Source organism: Penicillium manginii, assembly GCF_028828005.1.
Source record: "Penicillium manginii strain IBT 31320 chromosome Unknown utg000005l:1.0-5665137.0:1.0-5668048.0, whole genome shotgun sequence".
NCBI classification, from domain to species: Eukaryota; Fungi; Ascomycota; class Eurotiomycetes; order Eurotiales; family Aspergillaceae; genus Penicillium; species Penicillium manginii.
The window spans coordinates 2,624,263-2,636,729 of NW_026643106.1; the positions used below are offsets into that span (position 1 = coordinate 2,624,263).

The 12,467-nt window shown below is 49.1% G+C and overlaps 2 protein-coding genes across 2 annotated transcripts; both read left to right on the forward strand.

Moving 5' to 3' along the window:
• Nucleotides 1-3,427: 3,427 nt before the first annotated feature.
• On the forward strand, nt 3,428-5,725 carry N7533_007383 (M13 family metallopeptidase; the record flags this gene model as incomplete). The annotated part of the gene is made up of 4 exons (XM_057104033.1): nt 3,428-3,449; nt 3,523-4,040; nt 4,101-5,193; nt 5,247-5,725. The coding sequence occupies 4 exons, from the start codon at nt 3,428-3,430 to the stop codon at nt 5,723-5,725; spliced, it is 2,112 nt and encodes a 703-aa protein (XP_056958990.1).
• Nucleotides 5,726-7,177: 1,452 nt separating this feature from the next.
• On the forward strand, nt 7,178-12,292 carry N7533_007384 (mitotic regulator LTE1; the record flags this gene model as incomplete). The annotated part of the gene is made up of 5 exons (XM_057104034.1): nt 7,178-7,566; nt 7,651-9,640; nt 9,700-10,636; nt 10,668-11,990; nt 12,045-12,292. The coding sequence occupies 5 exons, from the start codon at nt 7,178-7,180 to the stop codon at nt 12,290-12,292; spliced, it is 4,887 nt and encodes a 1,628-aa protein (XP_056958991.1).
• Nucleotides 12,293-12,467: the final 175 nt, after the last annotated feature.

The following is a 12,467-nucleotide window of genomic DNA, read 5'->3' on the forward strand; positions in this document are numbered from 1 at the left end:
ACGGAGAGTCTTTTGCCCGACTACCCAACATTTCATTTTGAAGACGGCCCCAGCTACCAGACGTGATCCATCGAGTACTATGGGCGAGTAAAGTTCGTCAATACGTTGGTGGAGCATGTCATAGACAGCAACTCCACACCACAAATGTCTCCCTGAGGGTCGCCATCGTTGGGTATTTGATTTGTACACCATACAAGCTAGCTCTCGGTTCCAAAGAAGATCCGAGTCCCTTCTTGTATCCGTTTGTACTCGGGAAACACAAACACAGAGCCATGTGCTCAAGGGACCCAGTGGCCAAGTGGAGCGCTGTTCTATTTTTTTTTCTCGGGCTCGATCGTGCTGTAACTGTAACCCGTATCTGCACCCCACAATACCATGAGTCTTTTACCATGTGGCCCGCACGTCCCGCCCTCGAGGCTCGTGGCCCCTCTTCGGTTGGTCATTTCCGGTTTTATGAAAAAAAAAATGCTTGCAAGATATTGAAATACGCCGTCTTCCTACGGAGTACTAAGGCAGGGGTGATCCTTTGTAAACTATAATGTGGAGACCAGATGTGCCTATCGGAGGGATTGGCTGACTTTGATCTCAGATGGCCGATTGGCGAGCAAAATTTCTCCGAGTACTTGGTTAGAATCAGGTGATTGGGCATCGATACTACGGGGTTTAACTACAAGTTACCTAGGTACCGGGTCAGAAATCAAATTGGGCGAACCGTCACTGCCTAGGTAGTATGGCTGAAACATGGAACGCGGGGTTGAACCATGACACCTTTCGATATGGATGTCTCCCTTAAGTAACTCCAAAGATATAGTATAGACCTTGAATTAACATTTACTACGATCAAACAAAAACGAAACTTATTATAAGCTTAACCTTCCAAAATAGGACACGAGGTAAAGGACCTATCAATTGTCAAACCTGGTAGATATGATGTATCCTCCTTCAACCTTGAAGACGATGGCAGTTGGTAAGCTAACTAACCAGCCATGATACCTAGCCCGTCATGCAATCCTTCATTTTAATGTCGATCGCCACCCTGGGGAACCTCTAACTTCGCCTAATCAGTCCCACTGCGTCAATTGATGCGTAATGCGGAATTTGATGCCTTTGATCAGCCAAATCTAACTTAATACACAGACGACTTCTCAGGAGAACAAAGTAACTTACCGGAAGCAACAGCCGCCACACCGCTAGAATAAAACTTATTTTGTCCAGGGTTTTTTCCGACCAGGGAAGGTGGCGGTTTGAATAGGGATTGGAGCATGGTCCAACGGGCAAACGGTCCCAAAACGGTGACTAGTGGAACAGGGCAAATTAACCGCTGTCGATCAGCATTTGACAGCAGGCCAGATCATATCCTTCAGGGGTGCCGCCACCCAGAGCTAGGCCCGGCTTTTCGGGATTTGCTCCGGTGCACAGGTACCAGGTTCTTTGAATAACGAATGACCTTGCAAGAGCGTCCAATCTTTTATGCTTTCTTATTCACGCCTGGTGCTTTTGTTCCTGGCCCCCGGGGCGCGCCTTTGTTACTATCTTTAGGCAAGACAGTTACTAGTAGTATCTTTGCTTGGTCGAATCTTGACGCAATGCACACTGACTATCGATATGGACTCCAGGGCTGACACCTGATAGTATATTCTTCCGAGTCCCGGCAATCCTTTCGGAATAATGTAAGTTGATTACAGACTCCACTACGTTTTGGTGTCCACGTTAAATTCCACTCTGGCATCTGGGGTTCGGCGTTTACGGCTTTTAGCGAACTACTACACAATTTACCAGTCAGTTTTAGAGGACCAGGGCTCATTTAGAATCTAAATTCCAAACTTCGTTACGCGATAATTCACCGAATCACTCGAGTGACTCCGTAAAATATCACAGAATCGCTTTGTTCAGCTTTGAGCATATAGGGAATAAAACATGAATTGATCAATAACGCTGGCTGTTCCATTGCTTGTCAATCGCCTCAATTCAGGGGGCCAAAGATTGTTGTACGCGAATGTTGTCATTATCGGGCTCAAGGATAAAAGTCTGAGGGATATAACCTTCAAGTTGCGACTGCACCGGCCCACTTAGAGGGAATCTTTTGATACTAAACAAATGACATCTGTATACGAATTATGAAGTTGATTTTGAATTATATTCACTATACCAGGCTTGAAATGCATGGTGTGCTATGCGCTAGAATGCCCGACCGACAATAAGTGAAGCTTGGCTGCTCAAGATCTCGTTGAGAGAGCCATCGATCGGGTATCACATTTCGAGTGATGTGCGTTAGAGCCTGAATTGCTCTTTTGAGGGTGATAGAAGGTCTATTAGCGACTTTGTCTGTCTTACTAGTGGTGCTAGTACTGTGCTGGAAGGATAGAAACCTTGGAAGTCCGGTCACATCATTCATTGATCGACTGTCAAAATGGCGATACCTACGTATCGTTGTTTCCTCCCGTGCGAAAGACTTACTATGCAGACCAAGTTCTTTATCCCCTCTGTAGAGGACCCGGCGTAGAGGTTACCGCTTTGCGGCTCATATAAATGGGTGTAAAAGAGACTGGAATTTATCGTATATACAGTGATCCACCTGGGCAACTATAAAATTAGATGTATTGATATCTGAGTAGCAATCTGAGTCTTAAGACAATTTTGATGTGTACTACCTCTTGGAAGAAGTTGTGATTAGATTACTACTCTAAAGCTACCTAGATAGTAGATTTTAAGGATACTTTCAACGTACCACCATACTCAAACGTCTATATACTAACACTATGACCATCCTGAAGTGTTTGAGCCATATACTATCCGAACACTGAGCGGACCTTGAACAATAGATGATCCAAGATCATGCAGCATGCCGTCTTACATACATGGAAAAACGAAAGAAACCTTGGAAGAATCATAATATGCGATATTCCCTGAGATGTCTCTGCATCGCTTGATGCTGCTGCTGCATTAGTTTTGACTAGTTCGTGCAACCTCACTTGCCTGATTTGGATATGATGCAATGTGCATGACTCAGCATATTGGGCATGTGATGACTGTCTCAGCTTTCCCCAAATCCCCGTGCGGAGTCGTCTCTTTGCTTGTCCAACACAGCCGAAAAGCTCAAGATTTCACCACTTACACACCGAAGCTGGTTTGTTGCCAGAAATTATCACTATGGCGCAGCCACTTGGCAGGTTAGTCAAGTCAATGCCGCCTGATCAAGCGTAGCTAGTGCTGATAGCTCCCCAGCAAGATCGAGCAGCCTGGAAGGATCTATCAGGACGAGATCCAGCTTGAGGAGAAGCAGGAACTTTTCAATGATGAAGAACAAGCTGCGTATTTCAATGATACATCCATTTCAAGCGGTCGTCGTGAGAGTCCGAGAGCCCACCCCTTGCGAGATCTGTTGAAGAGTGGGGTGACAATCTGCTGGGTTGGGCTCTTGATCTACATGGTTGTTGGATTTTTCCACGGTATGTATCATGCCTATTTTCGTGTTTGATCAGAGTAAAGTCGAATGAATCTGATTATGGTTCCAACTACCAGGAAAGACATCGGAGTCTGTTGAGGACCCCACCCCGCGTCCACAATCCCCACCAGCCGTCTGCCAAACCCCGGAATGTATCCACGCCGCGTCAGAGATCCTCTATAACCTCGACCCTAAGTACAATGAGATCGACCCCTGCACTGATTTCGACCAATATGTCTGCGGTGGATGGAGAGAGCGCCATGACATGCGTGCTGACCAGGGTTCCATTTTCGCTGGGACAATTATGGAGGAAAATGCCGAAACCACCCTTCGACATGTTTTGGAGCAGTCCAAAGCTCGAGATTCGGCTGATGTCAACAACTTTGAGAAGATTAAAGCTGCCTACGACGCCTGCTTGGACGAATCTGTGATCAAACAACGCGGCAGCAAGCCCCTAGATGACCTGCTCGCCAGGCTGCAGAGCATCTATCCTTCCAAGAGTGGATTGATCGCCGGAACCCAAGATCATCTTACCAGTGCACTCTTGTTCCTGATGAAATCTGGAGTTGAGGCACTTGTATCATCCGGCGTTTCTGTAAGTTTCACGAAAAGCCTTGCGCGAAAAAGCCGGGTAATCTAATCTGGAGATCCATAGGCTGATGATCGGGACCCTGACAATGTCATTATTTCTGTGTCACCGCCGCGCAAGATTGGACTTCCTGCACTGGAGTATTACAACAATACAGAAATTGTGAGCAAGTACACCAATGTTCTGAAGGAGGTGCTCCAAGGATTTGGAGGCAACGACAAAATCGCCGAGAACATCGTCGCATTTGAAAAAAAGATTGCCAATGTGACTCCTGATACTCAGACACAGGAGGATGTGACTAAGTACTACAATCCACGAACCATCAAGGAGACTGAATTGCTGCTTCCTGAGGTCTCCTTTGTCGACATAATTACAGAGTTGGCCCCTCATGAATATAAGGGAGACCGCTTGATTGTTGGCTCACCCACATATATGAAAGCTTTGTCTGACATTTTGAATGATGCATCGCGGGAGACTGTTTCATTCTTTTTGCAATGGAAGCTCATCCAGCGATATGCTAGCTACATTGAAGATGACAAAGTCAGCTCGATACATCGGTTTGAAAATGAGTTGGCCGGTAAAGACCCGCAGGCCACCGAAGAACGCTGGCGTAAGTGCATCAATCACCTCGACGAAAGTCTCGGCTGGAGCCTTAGCCGATTCTACGTCCTGAGCTCATTCTCCGAGGAATCCAAGAAGCTCGGCGACCAGATCGTTTCCGATATCAAGGAGCGATTTGTTTTCACACTGGACCAGACTTCTTGGATGTCTTCGGAGGTTCGCAAGCTCGGTATCAAGAAGGTAGAGAACATTGTCCAGAAGATAGGGTTTCCAACCAAGAGCCCCAATGTGCTGGATGCACAAGATGTTGAGAAATACTACCATGACCTAGAGGTGGCCAACTCTACTTACTTTGAGAATGCACTGGCCACTTCCAAGTTCGAGCTTCACGGTGAATGGTCAAAGCTGGGCAAGCCAACAAACCGGGATGAATGGGATATGACTGCCTCAACGGTCAATGCCTACTACAACCCACCTGGAAATGAGATTGTTTTCCCCGCTGGTATCATGCAGCCACCAGCGTTCTATGGACCGAATGCCCCGTTGTATCTCGCCTATGGTGCATTTGGCTCTGTCAGCGGCCATGAGCTCTCGCACGGTACGTATCTTTATCATAACAAACCTGCCAATCTTTTGTCTAATAGACTCTAGCATTTGACTCGACCGGTCGCCATTACGACGAGATCGGAAATTACACCGACTGGTGGGACGATAAGACCGTCGAAGAATTCGAGAAGCGAGCCCAGTGTTTTGTTGACCAGTATTCCGACTTTACTGTGGAAGGTCCAGGGAATAAGATTCTTCATGTCAATGGACGCTTGACCCTAGGTGAGAACATTGCCGATGCTGGTGGGCTCACTGCCTCATTCCACGCCTGGAAGAAGCACGACGAGGCCAAGCCTGATCTTCATCTCCCTGGCCTGTCGAATTTCAGCAAGGAACAGCTATTCTTTGTTTCCTATGCCAACTGGTGGTGTGGCAAGAATACCAAAGAGGCCGCAGAACAAGCCATCTATAATGACCCGCATGCGCCCAAGTCAGCACGGGTCATCCTCAGTATGGCCAACTCTCGCGAGTTCAAAGATGCATTCCAATGTCCCGAGAAGAAACCGGTTTGCAAGCTCTGGTAGTTAATTTTTGGTGACACCATACATGGTACAAATTGACCATTCTTTAACTTGACCTTTGTCTGGCTATTTCGGGGAATTTTTTTTTAGTTTACCGCCTTGTGCCATTTTTACGATTAGCATCAATCAATAGCGATCCCTTCGCAGGGATCTTGAATAGGAATTACTTGGTTTCCGAAGTCATTGTCCCTCCTCACACTCGAAAATGAAATCTGTTTTTGCCTGCAGGTGGTACTGCCATCCGAGGTATCATCTGCAGAGTCGTAATGGAGAGTTGGGAGCCGAGTTTCTCTCACATCAGGTCAGTCAGATCTAGTGCTGCATCGAGTTAAAGCTCAAGTCAAGAAAGGCGATCCCGCGTCGAAAGCGAACCTCCGCTGCAGATCATGGAGGGGCTCAGGGGTCTGAGGGTCGGTGGGATCGACTTGAGATGGGATCGCTGGGAATTGTCAAAAGGGAGATCCCGGTGGATCATGTGTGCGGCGCAAAATTGCGAATTGAAGCGTCGACCGGGATTAATTAGTTAATTAAAAGAACAAACAAAAGCACACGGACCGAGCCAGGTCGTGGAGCCGGGGGCAAAATGAAGCGAGCAACGGCTTTCTTCAGTTGAACGATCTAAAATATGAAATTTGAAAATCCGAAGGAGTGACACAGATGAGGACAGGTGGAACCCCCTCCCCTCGCCTTCCATCGCCCCGGGTCCGCATGAGACAAGCGCACCGGAAATCAGGATCCAAGTGACAGGGCGAGCTGAGAGCTCCATTCATCAGCTCACCAGCTCGCGGGTTCCAGCGTCGCGTAGTGGAGACGGGATAACGGCGGCAGAAATATGGACCAACCAAGACTGGAAGAGGTCCGCTTCACCGGGGCGAATGGTCGAGGGACAAGTGGGGGCAATGACCTATCACCTGAAATCATGTTACTGGAGATCGTCAGCTGATGGGATGTAGAATAGGGTATGGGAGGGGGGTGAGGTAAGAAGATGGAAAGGATGAAGTTAGATAGTAGTAACTAACGGAGTACGGAGTAACTATGGAGTACGGAGTATATACTCCGGATACTCTCCAAAGTGGGAAGGCACGACCATGGACCATGGGTCATAGACTCTGAGGGAAGGAACGGTTTACCCAGCGTTCGCCTGAGGTGACTGGCGACTGATGACTGGTCCCACCGCGTCGGGACCGTTCCCCAACTCCACTTTGGCAAAAACAGAGCTGTCGCTCTCCCTTTCACTTTCCTGCGTCATGTCAATATCGCCTTAACCTTCTCTTCTTCATCTTCGTTCTCGTCCTCGCCATCACCTTCTCACACCCTCCATGCCGTAATTTGGGTTCTGCTCCAAGGCTGCTGATGCATTCGTGTTTCTAAGCTTGGAACCTCCTCTTCATTTCGCGACGGGGCTTGAACGGTTCGCTGCAGAGCTGTTGCCCAGGCCTCTCGCGTCCGCCCGCAATGGAACCGATGGAACCATTGCCTGCGAGCATTGACCCGCCGTTTCATTCCAAAAGCAAGGCTGGCGAGCCTCGAGTCCATGTTGATGAACTACCCGCCTTGTATCGAACGCGCAGCGGAGGGACCCCCAAGACGATATCAACATTACGACGTGCCAATACCGTCGCACAAAGCGGCAATATAATTAAGCGCAATTTAGAACTGAAGATTGCCCGAGATCGGACAGTTACGACAGGCCTACGAGCCAAAGACAGCCATGAATTGATACGAAAGACCCCGTTGCAACGATCCCAAACACATCGGGGCCCTTTAGAGGCGCGTCCGGCCCCGAGGAAAGCAGGTCATTTTACGGTTGGCAGTGTCGGCCAGAATGGGAAGATCTTTCTCAGGTACGATCGATCGATAATCTCGGCGACGTGGTCTCGTGTCACACACCTGCTGCAGTCAGCTAACAATGTTTCTCCCGTAATTAGGCCGATTGCGAATCCCCAACAGAAACCCTCCCAGCCAGTCCCTTTCACCCCGATCGATTCAGTGACGAATGATCGTCTCCAGCCGCCCCATCACGCACATGTTCGAGAAGATCCATCGCGGTGGTCCAGTTCGCAGCTCTCCGAACTACGCCCGCGTGGAGATGTACACGAGGACAATAAGTCGGTCTTTACCGAATACACCAATCCCGAGGCAACTGGCCGCATCCTCCAGAAATCGACATCTTTTTCGACATTGTCGGAGCAACAATCCGTGACAGGAGCAGGGAAACGTGGGGAGCTGCGCATCGTCATTGATAGATCTGATGACCGGCCCAAATCTGCAGATGAAAAGACCCCCAACACCGCTTTGGGGGTTCCTGTGACCCATCACCGACTGGGGTCGCCACATTTTAACAGAGAGGGCAGTGCGGCACTGCATAGTTCCGTCTATACGCGAACCTCAATGTCCGATAATTTTCGGAACTCAACCTGGTTGGGTAGCATGGCGGACCCGCTACCGACTCATCTATCCGGTGCATATGGCAGAGAATCATTTTCACGCTATCGGCCATCCTTCGCGGTCTCTATGTTCTCGGGGCCTGCGGCAATTGATCTTAGCCGGGCTTCTCCAGCGCCAAGGAACTCAATGGTGTATGAATTGAAAGGACCGGTAGAGCCCTCAATTTACGAAACATTGGTGTCGGATATGGATGGCGAAACCGTTGTGCGATATATCCCCGGCACCAAAGATATCAGTGCTGCTACGCCTGCTCGTATTATTGCCCAGATTTCTTCAGAATCATTCATGGACTATGAGCTAGTTTCAGACTTTTTTCTAACGTTCCGCTGCTATCTCTCGCCTAGCCATCTTCTTGCCTTGCTTCTTGCCCGCTTGGAATGGGCTATCAATCGACCGCAGGAGGATGGAAGGATTATTCGTATCCGTACCTTTGCCGCTCTCCGTCACTGGATCTTGAACTATTTCATCGATGACTTCATCACAAACTACGATCTCCGGACTCACTTCTGCGAAACAATCAATGTTTTGTACCAAGATGTCAAGTCTCGTGAGAATGGCGGTATGAGCGACTTGAAAATTCTTCTTGATTTGAAAAGATGTTGGAATGGCAAATGCTCAGTCTACTGGACTGCTGCCGACTATTCCCGTACCTATAATGACCCCGATAGCCCCATTGTGCCGGGTAGCGTTCATATCGAAATGCCCAGTGGCGATGCACCTCCACAGCAAGATATTTATCCCCCAGGAGTGGTCTCTCAAACGGAGCCAAAACTTCTAGACAACACTGCCATTTATGTCCAGCATGATCGAAACCATTCTGCTGCGACTGCTCAGAGCATACCCCTTTCCACTACAAGCGAGCAAAGCATGATAGCACTCTCTTGTTCACTACCTCCCAAATCTCCGAGACGGTTTTCCTTTTCCCACTCAAAGGGTAAAGGACCACGCCCCGTTCAATTAGGTCTTGCAAAAACAACATCTCATCATGACCAGCTACCATCATCACCCATGATCTCGCGCCATCCATTCCAAGGACATGGCCACAAGCGAAGTGCAAGTTTCTCAGATTCAGTGCGAAACGATCAAGTCCTCATGGTCGGTATGGACGCAGGATCAACAGGAACAGGACCCAAAGAAATACTAGATCCTGTCAGCTTCATCAGAGGGGCACTTTACCCACCCGTGGAATCCTACATGGCTATGATGGCCCCGGAATCACCTCCATTGGCTCCCCCGTTGTCGAATTCGAACCCAGACCGGAGAAGTACACCGGACGGAGGACCCAAAACAGGAGCATCGAATTCGGGAATGAGGACCATCATTGGTTCAATCAAACGTGCCCTCCACACAAGAAACGGCGGGCAAAGTGTTTCGGCACGAATGACAAATCCTTCAGAGACTATTTCGTTGCCTAGCCGAGGAAAACTTCTGCGATGCCAAATAACATCTCTCTGGGATCTGAGTTCTACCGTGAGAGGAAAATGGCTGCGGTGCCGAGACAACCGGCGCGGTTCGACGTCCTCTGTGAGGAGTCTCTCAAACAGTATCGCTTGCTCATGGACGCGGATACTATTCCAACAGATCAATCCCCTGCTGGTGCTCCTGGGCCTCAAATTACGTTTCAGCAGTCCTCTCCAGACTTGGGTGAGTCTTCTACTCTTCACCTACCCAGAGCCGGGGGGTCGAACATACAAAGCGGAATTACTACTGGAAGTGGGTCGATTGTCATTGTTGATGACACTGGATTCGAATTCCCTACGATGTCGGGGGCCGTGCAGGGACATGATGTTTACAGTAATGCCGGCCAGAAGGCTCATTCAATTCCCGACGCGAGTGTCAATTCAGAATCGGAGTCGATTGCGAAGGAAGGAGAGTATCTCCTTCCGGTAGTCTATAACGGTGAAGGTTCCCCGGCTATGGTCGAAGATTCTTCTCTCCGTCGCCCTTCTGTCATTTCAGCTCAACGAAGATCCTACACGGAGCATACAACACCGCCTACAAAAAGAGAATCACTCTCTCTCCGTCTTCGGAAGTATGCATCCTTCCAAAGTGGGATTTCTAAGCATCGCCAATCAATGGGCAGCGATGCAGGCAGATCTAATGAAAGCTCGAGCATCGTGCAAGAATCATCCGATAAACAGTTTGGCCCATCACTTCGCAGAAGACCCGGCGGCAACTTGCGACAGATGCAGTTTGTGGACGATATTGACCCAACTTCGGGACGTGGCTCATTTATTTCCAGCCATTCTTATGACAACTCTCTGGCAGAAACAACCACTACCACCACAGACGAGATCGTGTCAAGACCACCAACTGCTCTTGTTCCGCCAAATCCCCGTTATTCTTTGGTTCATGGTAAACCCAATCGCAATGTCCGGCGTTCGTTTGAGGCGGCCATTGCCCGCTTTGCGGAAATCCCTGACGATGACGATGGAGGCATTGAATCAACCTTACTCAAGCTCGAGGGTAAATGGAGCCCCCCCGGCGACGAATGAAGGCACGGGTGGACATAATCATCGACATCATTTGCCCGTGGCGAGGGACGAATTTGGATGGGACACTGTTTCTCAAAGACGACAAACCGACAAATCAGCATATTCTACCACCAAAGGTCGATTAGCACCGCCTCGGCCCTACTCCGATTCTGTAGCGGATTCCGAAGAATCATATAATTCGATTCCTCTTCTGGAAAGAGGGTTGTCCGACGAATCGATGAAGCGGCCTCCTACGATTAGGACCGCCGGACGTGATGTCCACGGCGCTCCTTTAAGTTTCATATCGAGTAGAGATACCTCCGAACTTGCGTCTTCCCATCCTTCAATTCAGATTATTCAGAAGACAGAAAGTCTGCGGCGGATTCCTCGCGGCGCGACAAACCCAGACTCGACTTATCTCAATGCCGGACAGGAGACACCGAGGCGCCTTTCGGCCCTGTCCTCTGAGCTATCTGTCGATATGATTGATCCATGTGAAGCCATGCAGGGTCGTTCCTCAGCCGATACGCGTAGCTTAACAGCGTCAACCTTGGATATTCCGCCTCATCCATTGGCACATCCACCCTCGCCTCCCATGACCATCCAACACCCTGGCTCCTTCGGCTCCTGTACCTCGCCAATGGACAAGGTACTTTTCCAGGCTCAACCCCTCACGCCAGACACCTCCCCTCGACGTCGGGAAGGCGATACACCCACCCAGATATCCAGACATGTTCCTCAGTTTTCTAGTGATGTTCTCTCGAATTCTGAGAGGAACCGCCCTGCTTTCAACTCGCTCAACCCTGGCCTGAGCAATGTCCCTAGCCATGTTCCTTTTGTACTTGCCTGCGAGTCCCAAGTCTTGGCCCAGCAGCTAACTCTGGTCGAGATGGCGGCCCTAAGCGAAGTTGACTGGCGTGATTTGGTTGATATGAGATGGGGCAGTGGCTCGCCCTGCATCCTCAGTTGGGTACAATTCCTCGCCGCAGAAGAACGTAAGGGCATTGATTTAGTTGTTGGTCGCTTCAACCTTATGGTGAAATGGGTTGTATCTGAAATCGTTCTGACCGTTGACATCCATGAGCGGGCGCGGACGATCATCAAGTATATTCATACCGCCGCTCATGCCCGTCGCATCTGCAATTATGCCACCATGCTCCAGATCGCCATCGCTTTGGCTTCATCCGACTGCTCTCGGTTATCAAAGACCTGGGAATTGGTTCCCCAGGAAGACAAACGCCTGTTCAAGGATATGGAGTGTCTGATTCAGCCCGTTCGCAATTTCCACGATCTTCGAGTCGAGATGGAGACAGCCAACCTCCAGGAAGGCTGTATTCCTTTTATCGGTAAGGCTACTATTTCAATATTCCCTTTTACGTTTACTAATGAGTTTGCTATAGGCTTGTATGTACATGATCTTACCTATAATGCACAAAAGCCTGCTCAAGTCAACAGCAGCTCGCGCGGACTGCTGGTTAACTTTGAACGTTACCGGACTGCTGCCCGTATCGTCAAGAGCTTACTTCGCTTGATCGACGCCAGCACTAAGTACCGCTTTGAGCCCGTGCAAGGCATCATTGAGCGGTGTTTATGGATCGCTTCCTTGTCCGAGGAAGAAGTTCAAGCTCGCAGCAAGCGCCTTGAGTGATCTTGTATGACATGTTCTCTTTTCTTTTCTTTTCTTTTCTCATGATTGGATACTTCATACCCCCCTTCGTTACGGAATTTTGAACCCCGTCCTGCCATATATCCTGTATCTATACATGCATTGTTTTTGATTTTTTCTTCTTTCTTTTTAACACATTACTTGCGCGTTTAAAGCG